Consider the following 14,836-nt stretch of genomic DNA (forward strand, 5'->3'; position numbering starts at 1 on the left):
TCTATCTTCTGTACCGCTCTCTCTCCTCCCGCAAGCCCTCTCCCTCTCTCTTCTTTCCCTCTTCTCCATATTCGTCGAGATCCGCGCCGACGACGGTTCCCTGTCCCTCTTCAAAACCAGGCAAGTAAAAAAAAACTGCACTTCATTTCCAATTGGAGAATTACGGTTTTAGAGAGTCTCAATTTGTTAAATTCTTTTATTTTTTAATATGAAAGTTTGAATTTTTGTTTGTTTAATAGGCCAGGTGCTTCATCGGGAATAATGTTAGGAGCAGTTACGTTGCCAACTGTAATGCTCTCGAAGTTGATTCAGCTCTCGAGAGCTCTGTCTTTGCAAAAAATTGAGCTTGGAGGTATTCATTTTCGCCTCAAAAAATGTTCTTGTAGTTGGATTAACAAAGTAAATTATAGATTCACAAATGAATTCTACAAAGAATTGTAGGAAATATATAAGAAAATTATGGATTTATGTTTGATATTTGTGTGTAGAGCTTGAACATATGACAATGCAATTTTGGGCCACATCGGCTTGTTGCTGCGGTGTGCTTATATTCCTCTCCATTGTTTTGTGGTATGCTGCCAACAATAAGAATCCCCATTTCTCCTGTAGTGTTTGGGATTCAAAGTTTAGCTTAAGCTGTGTCATCTTATACTCGGTGGTTTGCTGTATTTCACTTGCCACAATATCCCATACTGGTAAGTTAGTCCTTCTGTTATTATGGTAAGCTGTGGAGGTGAAAAATTAGCTTACTTGCATTGAGTAACGAATGGTTTCATTTGTCTGCATACAGGCTTTAACACAGCTTTAAAGTTACTATGGTTGCTATGTCATGGATTTGCAGCAGTGAAATTAATTCAACATCTTCTCAATACGTTCCCATGTTGTGCTTCAATCGGTTTGTATCATGTTACTCTTTCTGTATGTCAACTTTTATCACCCAAGTGTTTCTTACTGAGCATACTGAAAAGATATTTTATGTCCCTCATTTTTGCAGGGGAAGCTCTTTTGGTGACTTCAGGTCTGGTACTCTATTTTGGTGACATGTTGGCATGTACCATTTCAAAGGTTTGGGCTGCTTTAGCACACCAGATACAGGCTGTTATGGCTGAAAAATCCAGCAGAATTAGCATTTTAATGTTAATGACATTGTTTTAACAGGTCTGTAGACTCTTGATTTCACCAGAGTTATTATCCATACGATATGGAATTAAAAGAAGTGAGATAGGTATCATTATTCAGGTATGGATCTCAAGTGATGAAATTCTTTGTAAATGGTCTAGCTAGATAGTGAAAGTTGTTCCTTCTGTGCAGGGTGTGCTGCTTGGACTTCTTATTTTTTCAGCAGTCTTTAAATTTGTTATCCGCTTATGGGAACACTTTTGGGTAGCTAACAACTCTGAATCAAGACAAAGCAAAGAAATTGGGAGATCTCTTATATTCTTTACTTCCCTTGGATTTATCATGATTGCCATTTCCCCATCTTGGATGATGATTGTCCTAGATTTTGATGTACATCCCGTATTATGGTATGTCATTGTTCAAAGATGTTTTTAATATGACTTTTATTATAATGTTGTTTTATCAACATCTCTTTTCTTTGACTTTTATCTATCTCCTTTACATTTGGTTTTTGTAATCTAATCTGACGTGGAGGTAAGTAGGTGTTTATCAAGAGGTTTTAGTGCTTTAAGTTTAACTGTTATAGGTATTATTGGTGCAATGGGTGGTTTGCTTTCTATGGTATTTGATAAAACTATGTTGTTCTGGTGTTGCTATTAGAATACTTATAGCCTAGGGTTGCAAGTTATTTGTGCTACAGTTCTTTGTCGGGCATTCTATATATAAAGGTTGTGCAGCAGAGAAAAAAGTGATCTATGCTATCAGATGAATTTAAAGGAATTCTTGTTACAGATAATGACGGTTTTCTTCCTATGCTACCATTATTTGGTTTTTCTCATGCTGTCTGCTGTTTTCCACCAAATTTTCTAAGTATCTTATTTTTTCATCCTACATTTTAACAGGATATTCCAGTTTGTTTTTTCGGAACCATTTAAAAGACTGTCACTATGCATCTACTGGTTGGGTTTGATATATGCATCTGTCTTGAGGTTCTACAACATTTCTAAGAATAGTAAGATCGAGAGGATTCTTCTTCGAAAATACTACCATCTGCTAGCTGTTTCAATGTTTCTGCCCGCTCTTATTTACCAGGTGATCTGAGTATCATGTATCAATTATTTAGCAACCTTTTTTTGCTCCTTCATTCTAGTAGTGGTTTGCTTAGATATTATGTTGACTTTGTAATTACTTTTTCCAGCCAAAATTTCTTGATCTAGCATTTGGTGCATCTTTGGCAGTTTTCTTGGTTTTAGAAATTATTCGAGTAAGTTCACCAAACTTGCAAATATTATCTAGATGTTGACAATTTATCAAGTAATCATGTTGTGTGAAGTTGCTCTACTTTCTGTCCCAATGTTCACTAGTTAAGATTTTTGAAGGATAGTATTTTTGCAAGTATCACAAATTAACAGGGTCTGCATTTTGTAATGTGCTGGGAAAATGCTGATTTGTTTTAAAGTTTCTTGGTTGATGTTGCATAACCTTTCCTTGTAGCCAGGTTTGGAGAATTTGGCCTTTAGGGCAACTTGTGCATCAATTTATGAGTGCCTTTACAGATCATCGTGATTCGGATCTTCTTATTGTCAGGTACGACATGTTACCATTACTGGGAACTAAAATGCATATACTTGTTGCAAGCAAGTTCAAGTAAGGTCCCTTTTTTATTTATGTAGCCACTTTTCACTCTTATTGGGATGTGCACTTCCTATCTGGATGTCCTCTGGGTTCAATGATCGACCTCTTACCCCTTTTGCTGGAATTTTAAGCCTTGGCATTGGAGATACAATGGTAAGTGTGCTTATTGTTGCCGTTGGGGCCTTCAATTTCTTGCCATTTCAAATTTCTCACTTTTGTATTGACCTGAGAATTTCTAGATATTTGGAAAATGGCGTACTCTGACATATCATTAGCACAATTGTTCCTTTCCAAAAATTCATGCCAGCTTGTTCCCTCTCCCTCTTCCCATAATTTTGCTGGCAGGCTCTTTCTTCTTACTTTAATAAAAAAAAAAAAAAAAAGTCACATAATGTTTGCAATTATCATCACTTGTTGATATTGTGCCATGTGTCACAATGGTTTTGATGTTGTCACTTTCTTCTCTTTTGATTTTCTTTGAGGTTAAATTTGGCTCTTGAACTAAAATTTTATGCAAATTTCCACTTGAATTGGCTCAATATCAAATGATTAACAGTGTTAACATCCCATGTGAACATGGCCAAAGTTTTTAAACCTAGACAAGTTTTCTACTCCAAGCCAATCCAGAAAGAGAGAAGGGAAAAGCCTTAGCCATCTTTAATTAAGCATTAAAAAAACCCCTTGACTCCACTACCACCATTAGTGCCACACTTGCGAAGTAACCACAGGGAGTGGGACTCCTTATTATGGCTATATTACAAAATAATTTTTAACAATGTGGATAATCAACAACTAATAAAGGTATAAGTATGAAAATGTCTACAAAGTAATCAAATTAGCTGCCTGCCAATACTACTCCTTCCAAGTTGATCATAAAGGTATAATTGTTTTGCTTTTATGCTTAGGCATCAATGGTTGGCCACAAGTATGGTGTCCTTAGGTGGAGCAAAACTGGCAGTAAGAATATTTTTTCTTTCTTTCTCTCTTCTTCTTTTATTATTTCTTAATGCTTAAGCTTTTTCCAAGGGTATTATAATATACCTGCTAACTCTAGCAAACTTCTTACACTTCAGAGAAAACTATCGAAGGCACTGCAGCTGGTATAACATCTGTCCTCGCTGCTTGCTCTGTTCTGCTTCCACTTTTGGCATCCACAGGATACATTCTAACTCAGGTCTCTCTCTCGCTCTCTCTCTCTCTCTCTCTCTTACACACACACACACACACACACACACACAAATACATGCACATTTTGACTGAATACTCATCATAAATTCATTTTTGGCAACTTGGCCTGGAATGAATTTGTTCAGTGAAACATCCAACCTGGCTAAGTCAGTTTCTTTCTGATTATTTTAAAAAACTCCTAAGCTTTTTGAATTGGCATCATAAATGTAGACTTCACTCTCCTAGATGAGTCAATTCAGCCTGCGACCTAGATGGTTCTGTGGACCTAATTTATTGTTTGGGTTATTGATACATCATATGTATAGTGATGTCTTAAATTCCAATTCCGCAGCACTGGTTCCCTCTTCTCATAGCCGTGACCACAAGTGGTTTGTTGGAGGCCTACACAACGCAACTCGATAATGCTTTTATGCCACTTGTCTTCTACTGCCTCCTCTGTTTGTAAACGCATACTTCATCCTTCCAAAAAGATAAGTATACATGGATATTTATAAACAAATCCTAACAACGTGCTTTTTATTTAGCGGCTTTTTTTATTCTTTTGATAGATATTACTAACCACACTCATGGAATCCAAAGAGCCTGTTGCATCCCATACCATTTTAGTTTCAGAATAATCTAGAATTTGGTGTAGAATGAGCTAGCTGAGTCTTAATATTTCATTAGGCGTTTTGAGCCATCAGAGACAAGTGAGTCGCAACATAAAACGATTGGTTTATAGACAGCTAGGATTGTTTTGTGTAGTGTTTTACATGAATACAATAATTTTACATGTAAGTTGTTGTAATCATTTGAATATTTTTCAGCATTAATACTAGTAATTCATCTTTGGGTAATCTTCTTGACATCTACGATCATTTTAATCTTAACACTTGTTATTTTAAGCTTTATGTTCCTCAATTCATTTATTAAATAAAGCAGGAATAACCTGCAAAGCCCAACTTTGAAACAGAGGCTTTCCTCTTGATAGTTCACTCCTAACCCAATGAGGTTTGGGCTTGCTATGGTCCAAGTTTGAGCCTTCAACTTGTTTTAACTGAGAGTATTTCATTGGGACAATAAAGTTTAGAAATATGGTGCCTGTCATGCACAAATTATTGGTTACGAACAGGATTTTCAGAAAGTGTAGGGCAGGGAGGGGGCCTTTGTCTAAACCCACCTGCCAGCATATCCATAATGGTCATCCAGATTCAACACATTAACAAAATTTTATCTTAATTTTCGGAAAACCAAAAACACCCGAAATTTTCAACATGTACATGTTGTAGGACGTGCCTGTCCTACAAGGAGATATTTTTTCTCATATCCAAGACCTTTTCATATTGACATGTTATCGATGTATGTATAGAACATCAATAAATAAAGTTTTATATTTTATAATTTTGAGATCAACTATAAAAAAAAAAAAAAAATTATGTTAAGTTGTAGTTTTAAATTTTTTTGCATGATTCCATTTTATAAAAATAATCTTTTTATTTATTTTTTAAATCCTCTTATCATCTCTTATTATTTATATTCATATTTTTTGTGATTTATTTTTAAAAGTTTTAATTTTTCATTTATTTAATTTTTTTAATCATCTCTTATTATTTACATTCACATTTTTTATCATCTATCTTTAAATGTTTTGATCTCTCTTTGCTGATGTGTGTGTGTCTATATATATATATATATATATATATATATAGTAATACCTTTTTCTTAAAGACAGTAATAAATTTCTAAATATCCAACATCGGATGTTCATCTTTTTTTTTTCTCTCTAATCGTTCAAGTGAGACTCCAATGAGAAGCATCTAATGAATATATATTTTAATTTCGAATAAAACAGGATTTGAATCCCTCCTTCCCTTAATACAAAAAATATAAATGAAGAAAGTTGCCAACAACATTATGTAATATGTGGACCATTTACAATAATGCTGTTGCTTCTCATCAAGGAGATGGGGTACTTTCATTTCATGTCGCCTCTACAAATATCTGATGAGTGATGACAGCTAGACCTGAATCTCCCACCCAACTAATCTATAAAATGTTTCTTCTATGAACTTTTCTGCACTTTTTCATTTCCACATTCCATCTTTTCCACGGAAGAGGATAGAGCAGACAATGCATTCTATGGGTGTGCTTGGGTTGAAGAATTGTGAGGGTAATGTTTGGGGTTAAAGAATCGAATATAATATATATGAAATATTTCAATTTGAATTTTGAAGGATTCAAACTTGAATTTTCACAGTTAATTAAGTGATTAGATTTATGAGATACTATAAGGTTACTTCTTGTCATAGCCAATGAAATTTTATATGAAAAAAAAAAAAAAAACCCATCTCTAAAATCACATATGGATAGGCTTTTCGACCCGTATTCTAAATTGTAGGTTTAATAAACCAAGATACAATTATATATCTTCATCTCAATCGGCAATTATTTATCATAAAAATTTTATAAAATCCTATTTAAAAAATATCAAAATTTTTTTAAATTTTTAAAATTTTGTACTCTTAGTTCATGTAACAAAAATTTTCAATCTATTAATTTAAACTTTTAATTTAAATTTAAATTTAATTATTTTTAATAAAAATTTTACAAATTTCGTCAAAAATTCATAAGCTAAATATCCATTTAGATAAATAGTGAGATTGATTTCGATAAAATTAAAAATAATAATAAATGTGAGTTGATTATTGTAACGAAGATATTAAAATTAATGATAAAAATATATATTTGAATATAAATATAACGGTGATTATGAGTTAAATTACGATGAGAAGAAAAATGATAATTAAAAATATTAAATTAAAATTTATATGAAATAAAAATTTTAAATTATAAAATAATAATATTAAATTAATATAAAAAGTATGTCACATAGGATAAGAAGGAGAAAAAACAAAGAACTTTTTTGCTGCAACTTGACGCACCTTCGTCACCATCACTTTCCGCTGTAACAAAAAAGAATAACAATATTAAATTTAATAATAATATTCATCATTCTCTTCGCAGGCTGCAACGAAATATTTTTGGGGCTTTTCGGTTTCCCAATCAATTGTCGTCTTGTGCAGAAGCTTTCAGTTATTGAAACATCTGGCAATGCATCATTATCTGCTGGGAATGTCAATGGCTTGGGAAAAAACTTAAATAAAGTTTTATAAGAAAATTTTGTAAAATTTTTTAATTAAAAATAAATAAATAAAAATTAAAATTAATAAATTAAAAGATCTCATAATATAAATCAAGTGTATAAAATTTAAAAAAATTTTAATAAATTTTGATATATTTGTTAAATAAATATTTTTAATAAAAATATTAATAAAATTTTTATCGTTTGAATAAGTATTAATTAAATTTAAATTATAAATAATATTTTTAATAATTTTTTATATATTATTAATTTTCATATAAATTTTATTAATCTATTAATTTAAATTTTTTATTATAATTTTTATTATATTATTTAAAGAAAAAAACTTTACAAACTTTACATAAATAACTTTATATAATTTTTATCGGGAAAGATATGAGCATCTATTAAATGTTATCATGTCTCTTTAGCTTCAAATTTTCATTTTCTTCATTTGAAATAAATTTGTTCTACATAGTCATAATTTTTTTTTTTTGGGCTTTTTGACTTTGACAAAGCTTGAAATCTTGTGTTTTAGAGTTTAACAATAATATGGAATTAGAGTGATGAAGTGGATAAACATGTAAAATGGATTGCTAAATGTTACATCTTCTACTATCAAATTTGGATGAGTTATTAGATTGGAAACAAATGAATTGTAGGCGGCTGACTGATAAAAGCTTCAATAATTACTTTACTTTTGAACGGACATGATATGACCTGGCAGAACATGTCATGACCGAAGCCGTCGAAGGAAAAAAGAGGACGTTTCATGGTAAACTGACAGGCTCGACCCAAATTATCCACATGTGCTGTTCTCCTCCTCATTGACTCTCAACTCGATCTGTCCGACCAAACCGAGCCCGTACTCTTGTTTCTTTCTTTTTGGCTCTCAAACTTATGTTACTATATATATATATAAACCAAAGTTATTACATGCTAAAGAAGGTAGGGAAGAAATGGCTAAGCTCAATACTGTTGCTAAGAAGCTAGGACGGAGTCTTGTATTTGGGTAAGAAATCGAATTCAAACTCCGATAATCAATCCACCAATGCGCCTGAAGATGTTAAGGAAGGGCATTTCGCCGTAATTGCTATGGACAAAGATGACCTGAAAAGATTTGTTGTTCCATTGAATTATCTGAACAACCCTGCATTTTTGAGGAGTATGGTTTTGTTCATGAAGGTGCATTGAAATCCCATGTCAGCCAAGGAAGCTTGAGAGGCTATTGACTTGAGGGTGAGTTTGATCTGCATGCATGGCTATCAATGTGTTAATCCTTCTACATATAATATTAGATCACTTACATTTCCCATTTTTCATTGTCCAAAGTAAGCTAGCTTTTGGATTGACCCTTGAAAGTTATTATTCTAAAGTTAATGACCCTTTTGACTGAGTGATACATGAAATGTCTTCATTACATATGCATGCAGGCAGTTTCAATACCCGCCATGCTGGGACCTGGATCTCTTTGGGACGAGTCAGGAGTATAACAGGGACCAATTCCAAACCTAATTTAGAAAAAGATAAAAGGGCAAATTTTGATGCCATTTTTATAATGCAGTTGTCCAAGCCTGTGAATTTTCAAGCTAGGCATAATATTTTCATAGAGATGATATTAGTAATCTTTTCAAATAATAATAATAAAAAAAGTGATAGTACAATGTAGTGTAATTGTAATATGAAAGTTAAAATACTAAAAAAATCCTTGAATTATTTCATTGTTAAATAAGGTCTTATATTTTTATTATACCTAAATAAGTTCTTTTTCTTTAAATTTGTATTCAAATAAACTTTTATTTCAAATGAAAAATTAATTTATGTTAAAAACTTATTTAAGTATAAATTAAAAGTTAAGGATGTATTGGGATACAAGTTAAAAATTAAAAACTTATTTGATTACAAATTAAAAGTTAAAGATTTATTTGAGTGCAATAAAAATACAAAAATTTATTTAAATAAAATAATAAAGTTTAAGAATTTTTATTATTTAACCTAATATATATGAATTTTTCTTTTTCTTTTTTTTTTTTTTAATAAATACCTAATATACATAGGGATGGCATCGGGTCGGGTTCGGGGCGGGTTTTGCTCTCCTTGAACCCGACCCGACTTTATGCTTTAGCATACCCGAACCTGACCCTACCCAATTTTTTTATATCCGAACCCGATCCAACCCGACACTATGTAAACCGTACACGACTCGACCCAACCTAAAATTAATAAAATATTATTTTTAAAATATAAAATATTATTTTTAAAATATAAATATTTAAAAATATCATTATATAAATATATATATATAAATAATTAATTAATTAATTAATTAAAAAATAATTTTTTATATAATGTCGGGTCGGGTTTTAAGATATTCCAACCCAATCCGACCCCGATTATTCTCTAACTATACTTGATCTACCCAACCCAAAAATCGAAATTCAAAAAAAAAAATCCGACCCCATAGCCGAAACCCATCGTAGACGGGATTGATTGCCGTCCCTAAATATACATGAGTTGATCTCCAACTAAAGACCATGTGGTTGGGCTTTGAGAAGGCTTGGGTTTTAAAAACCAAAAGAAACCCAAGCCTAATTTCCATTTTTCTTTTTAAGTTTGCACCGAAAGTCAAAATATTCATGATTGCTATGTTTCAAAAAAAAAAAAAAAAAGAACTCATTTGAGTGGACGTTAAAAACTGCGGATTCTATTAAGCATTCCCTCCCTGAGTAATTTAGCAAACAATGAGGGATTATATGTCACACATTAAGCCGTACCGGATACATTGATTTTACTCCATTTATCCTACTTCTAGCAAAAGTGTTACATCAAGTTAATTTAGTACGTAGTTGCATCAGTCCTCTAATAACGCCAGCATCTCCAAATGGGACCAATTTTTGCTCACTATTGAGTGAATGAACTGCTGTCTCCTTGGGGCCATTTTTAACAGTAATATAGATTTGTATACATAGACAAGAAGCTAGAAGACAACGTTTGCCCTAAAAATATCTTAAGGAGAAAGATAGATGATATTGATCCTCAATGGAGTCCACCTCCCTTGTTAAATATCATATGTGAGCTTTTGCACTTTTTCCTTCCAGCTCATCTTTATGTGGGATCCCAAAAAAAAGAATTTTCAATCTAATCTGACGAGGCTGTGGACAAAAGGGTAAACAATTTCATGTGCAAAACCTGTCATGGACCCTCACTGTAATAGTCAGCTCATAGCCAAAAGCAGAGGAGGAGCCCCCCCGGGGCTTCCCAAATCATATCAAATTTTAATACAGTCGAAAGGAACATTTCCTTCCGAAGATGCTAGAAATGTATTTGACTCGGATAAAAAAAAATTTTTTTTTTTTTTTCATTGCCTTTGGTCTTGTACCATCATCAACATGCTTGAAAATTGTTCTAATATGTAGCGGTATCCTTGTGATATAAAGCGGTGAGCTAGCTAACTAGAGAATGTTGGTCTGAATGTTTTGGAACCTAGGTTTGAGTAATGTTTCATTATGTAGTCTATGATAATTGAGTTATTCTTTTCACTGTAAATCTATGGAATGGAACCGATTTTCAAGATTTACAGGCAATCAATTCAAATTTCAGATCACCTCTCCTTTTCATTTTTGAAGTATTTCCAAACATATTTTTAATGCAAAATTACCGATATCCCACCTGAAGCTTATCTCATGCATGTGGTTGTAAGATTTAGGATGGCAAGGCCGGCAAGGTATTTATAGATATTCTCCTGTAGGTTTGAGTGTAATGCTGGTACAGAGTAATTGTAAGAAATAAGCTCTTAAAACATTTCTTAATAAGATCTTAATTAAATTTTTTTCATACGAATTAAGCAAATTGATCGTGGCTTAAGTTGGGGAGCTCATTATTGAATTTCCTCTAGATTTTTTGCAAGTTGAACCTGCAGAAACAAGGTCTACTAGGTTAACAGTGTTCAGTGAAATCTAAGTTAAATTCATGACATATTTTCTGTCATCTTTGGAAGCTACGCATCGATCGATTTACAAACTTACAGCTAGCAATTAAGATTCTAAGAAGTGTTTCAAAGTAAGAAGTTAAAAAGTATTCAATCTGGAGATGTTGAGAGATAAAAATAATGAACTTTTCCAAATTTCCCATTTATCTATTCATTGGTAATTGATTTTTTATCAGAGTTTGTTCATCTCAAGCTTTTGGATCAAAAGTGTGGAAGCATATTTAGCCTGACTGATAGTCATTATTTTCTTCTAAAAAGAAGAGGTATCAAGTTCAAATAATCTCTCCTCAATTGTTAACTACAGAAAAAAAAATGCACACTTTTATCCTTTCAAAAAAGTCGTATTGAGTAGGCTCTGAGAGATGTTTTGCTCTAAATGTTGCTTATAAAACAAGAATGCTACTACTATTTGACAGTCAAAACCAAAAGAAGTTGTGGGGATTCATTTTTCAGCCAAATTTCTTTGCATATATTTGTCATAGTAATTACAAATTTGTGAGATGCAAAGATCCATCTTTTAATTTATCTGCTTAGGTACTCTTACTCGATGTACTTTTATTCGGGTGAGTACTGTTCAAAAGCTGTGCTGGTGACTTTTCTGCTTGATCGGAAATGGCCACATACTACTTTCGTAATGAAGGAATTCATATGAATAATTTCAAGGACATAGCTAGGATTTTTTTCTTTTTTTCCATTTCATTTAGTTACCCCGAAGTATCAGTAGAAAACATGAATTGAAAAAGGAGATGATCAGAAAACAATTCATGGAGTCGTCCACAAGGAAGACTAATTAGTACGGGGTGGAATTAAATTCATCAAGCTATATATTTATATATAAATATATATATATATATATATATATATATCTCGAAACTGCAGGTAGCTCCTTTTCTGTTTCAATAGCTTTGTATCATGGCTTCACAGGAACTCTAGCTGAAATTAGCATTAGATTCCCCTTCTTGCCATTGCTGATCAGCTAATATCCTCTCAAGTTCACTTGGACGGCAAGGAATTGTCAAGGCTCCCTCGCGATCGAATCCATACTCCTCGGCTGCTTGTTCCAAGAGCATTAAAAAAGTTGGATGTGTCAAATAACTCAATGGAACCACAAATCTCCTTGGTTCCTCACCATCCTCCGCAACCACAGCAAAATGTCCTTCCTTTACATCTTCAGGCACATAGGTTGAATCGTGAATTTCATCATGTTCGCCGCGAAAGGAGTTCCATTTCCTTCCTAACAAAAGACTCTTATGAAGCTTCTCTGCAACAATCTTGAGCTTCATAATTCTATTCTTCTTCTTGTCACTGCTCCTAAGCTTAGCCATGGCAATGTTTTTTTTTTTTTTTTGGTTGGATATCTTTTAGCTTCCTAACTCGATCTATTTATAGACGCGTTTAAACTCCAGTCCAGGGTGAGAGATAAACATTGGACGGATTTTAATTGCATTCAACCGAAAGAGCTACAGGAAAAACAAATTGAAAAGGACATGGCATCGCTTGCCTGACTTTGGAGTTAATTGGAAGACCAGTCATGTGTGAGTGAAGGATTTCTTAGAAGCCTTCAATAAACGGTCCTTTTCAGTTAAACGTGTTTGTCTACCTTCAAATTATTGAGACAGTCAACCTGGTTAATCCTACATCTTTTCCCTCGTATCATTGAGGTTTTTGTTAAATATTAACTCAAATTTTAATTGAGAATTAATTTGAATTTCAGTAAAATTTTATTAGTTAAAGAATTACTTAGTAATTAAGAATAAATATTCTTAATGGATAAGAGTTTTTAATAAATAAGAATTCTTAGTGATCAAATAATGGAGCTTTATAAATATAAAGCAAGTATTAACTTTTAGAATTATGAGATAGAGTTATGAGATCTCTATATGATATGAAAAAGAGTTTGTTTAGAAAAACACTGGTTATATGAAATAAAGGATATTTTATAAGTTATACACTAAGGAGTATGAAAATTAAGATTGTTTCAGTAGTTTGATATTAGTGTTTGTTTATGGTGTTTTGTACTCTTTATAATCTCTATGTTTATAGTAGATTTTCTTTATCATCCGTGGATGTAGGCAATTAACCAAATTACATTAAATATTACTTCTTGTATGTGATTTATTTTGTATTTATTTCATTGTGAAATTTTTTTCTACTTAAAAAATCTCAACAATTGGTATCAGAGCCAGGTTGCTAGTATCTCCTCGTGAGTCGAGCATAGAAACTTTTCTCTGTAGCCTGATGTGTGAAAATGAGAGATTGTTGAGGTTATTTCACATCAATTGTTGCCAAAATCTCTTCATGAGCTAGGTATAAAAGCTTTCCCCTATGGCATGATATGTGAAAAAAAGGAGATTGTTGAGGTTATCTCACATCAATTTAGAAGATGATTTGTTGTTAAGATTGTATTCACAAGATCGGAGACATGCAAGAGAAGATGCTACAACAAGGCGTTAGTTGCAAGTAGAGTCAACTGAGTGAATTTGATTTAACTGTACATAAGTATTAATCATCTTGTTTGAATCAAGTGGAGTTAACACTGATTCGATCATGTGTAGTTAAGATTTCTTGAAGGTCAATATTATGGTAGAATCTGTATTAAGATGAAGATTTGTTAAATATTGACTCATTTTAATTAGGAATCAATTTGAATTTCAATGAAATTTTATTAGTTAAAGAATTACTTGGCAATTAAAAATAAATATTCTTAATGAGTAAGAGTTTTTAATAAATAAAAATTTTTAATAATCAAGTAATGGAGTTTTATAAATATGAAGTGATTATTAACTTTTAGAATTATGAAAAAGTTACAAGATCTCTATAGGAGAGATAAGGTTGTAGAGATGTAAAAAAAAAATTTATTTGAAAAAAATCAATTAGATGAAATAAAGAATATTTCATAAATTATACATTAGGGAATATGAAAATTATGATTGTTTAAAAACTCAAAATTAATATTTACTTATAATATTTTATACTTTTTATAATTTTTATATTATTTTTTGTCTCATCCATAAATATAATTAATTGATTGAATCACATTAAATATTTTTTTATGCATAATTTATTTCATATTAATTTTATTATAAAATTTATTTGTGTTTAAAAAATACCAAACACTTTTTCCTCTTACGAGTTGCAGCTTTCAAAGCAATTTCGTGGTAGGTTTTTTAAGTCTTCAGTTTTGTCTCAAATATAAGTAACAAATAAATGTCAGGGACATTGAATCTTTTACGGAAAACAATGATCAGTCATTCATAGAACATATTTTGATGTCGACTAAACATCTTTCCTTTCCAGCACCATTCTAAATAATTTCAATGACAAAACGAATTTTAAGGTTCCAATGGCTGACATTTTTCTCTGCTTCTTTAATTTATAATATCATTTGTGACCTTTATACGTTATCTCCGAATTGTTCCATCAACTCTACTAAATGTTGATTAGACCCATCGAATTGTTCAAGTACAAATATAAACACTGGGATATACATTGGCTTTCCCTTCCGCTTCTAGTCAAATAAATATATATATATATATAGTTATAAAATTTATTTCTGGGGTCAAGGGATCCGATGGAACAATACAGCATATACCCCTGGATACCCAGTAATAACAGTTGTCTCCTTTGAAATCTTGATTGTTTTCTCACGTTTTCTTTAAGAACACTTTACGCATTTGGAAATTATGGAAACTTGCCCTACATCACCTGTATAAAATACAGACAAAGAAGAATACTGTTGAGAGAAAATTTTTAAATCGTATTCAAGATTGATAACAGATTGAGTC

The 14,836-nt window shown here is 31.8% G+C and overlaps 1 protein-coding gene and 1 pseudogene across 2 annotated transcripts in view; one reads left to right on the forward strand and one right to left on the reverse strand.

Moving 5' to 3' along the window:
• The window catches only part of LOC111285607 (dolichol kinase EVAN-like), a 5,006-nt gene extending 228 nt beyond the window's left edge, over positions 1 to 4,778 (forward strand). Inside the window, exons 1-14 of one of the 2 annotated variants that reach the window (XM_022875132.2) lie at positions 1 to 120; positions 240 to 352; positions 489 to 695; positions 791 to 895; positions 995 to 1,065; positions 1,159 to 1,239; positions 1,312 to 1,526; positions 2,022 to 2,211; positions 2,318 to 2,383; positions 2,618 to 2,706; positions 2,793 to 2,907; positions 3,660 to 3,711; positions 3,828 to 3,928; positions 4,274 to 4,778. The exon at positions 1 to 120 is cut by the window's left edge and continues 228 nt beyond it. In XM_022875132.2, coding sequence (XP_022730867.2) covers positions 1 to 120; positions 240 to 352; positions 489 to 695; positions 791 to 895; positions 995 to 1,065; positions 1,159 to 1,239; positions 1,312 to 1,526; positions 2,022 to 2,211; positions 2,318 to 2,383; positions 2,618 to 2,706; positions 2,793 to 2,907; positions 3,660 to 3,711; positions 3,828 to 3,928; positions 4,274 to 4,387 — 1,639 coding nt within the window. In that variant the 3' untranslated portion in view covers positions 4,388 to 4,778. The remainder of the gene's footprint in view (positions 121 to 239; positions 353 to 488; positions 696 to 790; positions 896 to 994; positions 1,066 to 1,158; positions 1,240 to 1,311; positions 1,527 to 2,021; positions 2,212 to 2,317; positions 2,384 to 2,617; positions 2,707 to 2,792; positions 2,908 to 3,659; positions 3,712 to 3,827; positions 3,929 to 4,273) is intronic. The other variant, XR_016342701.1, reaches the window with a different exon arrangement.
• Positions 4,779 to 11,704: 6,926 nt separating this feature from the next.
• On the reverse strand, positions 11,705 to 12,457 carry LOC111286293 (protein SMALL AUXIN UP-REGULATED RNA 51 pseudogene; annotated as a pseudogene).
• Between the last annotated feature and the right edge of the window lie 2,379 nt (positions 12,458 to 14,836).

This window comes from Durio zibethinus, chromosome 6, assembly GCF_047325235.1.
Source record: "Durio zibethinus cultivar Kanyao isolate XHJ-2024 chromosome 6, ASM4732523v1, whole genome shotgun sequence".
NCBI lineage: Eukaryota > Viridiplantae > Streptophyta > Magnoliopsida > Malvales > Malvaceae > Durio > Durio zibethinus.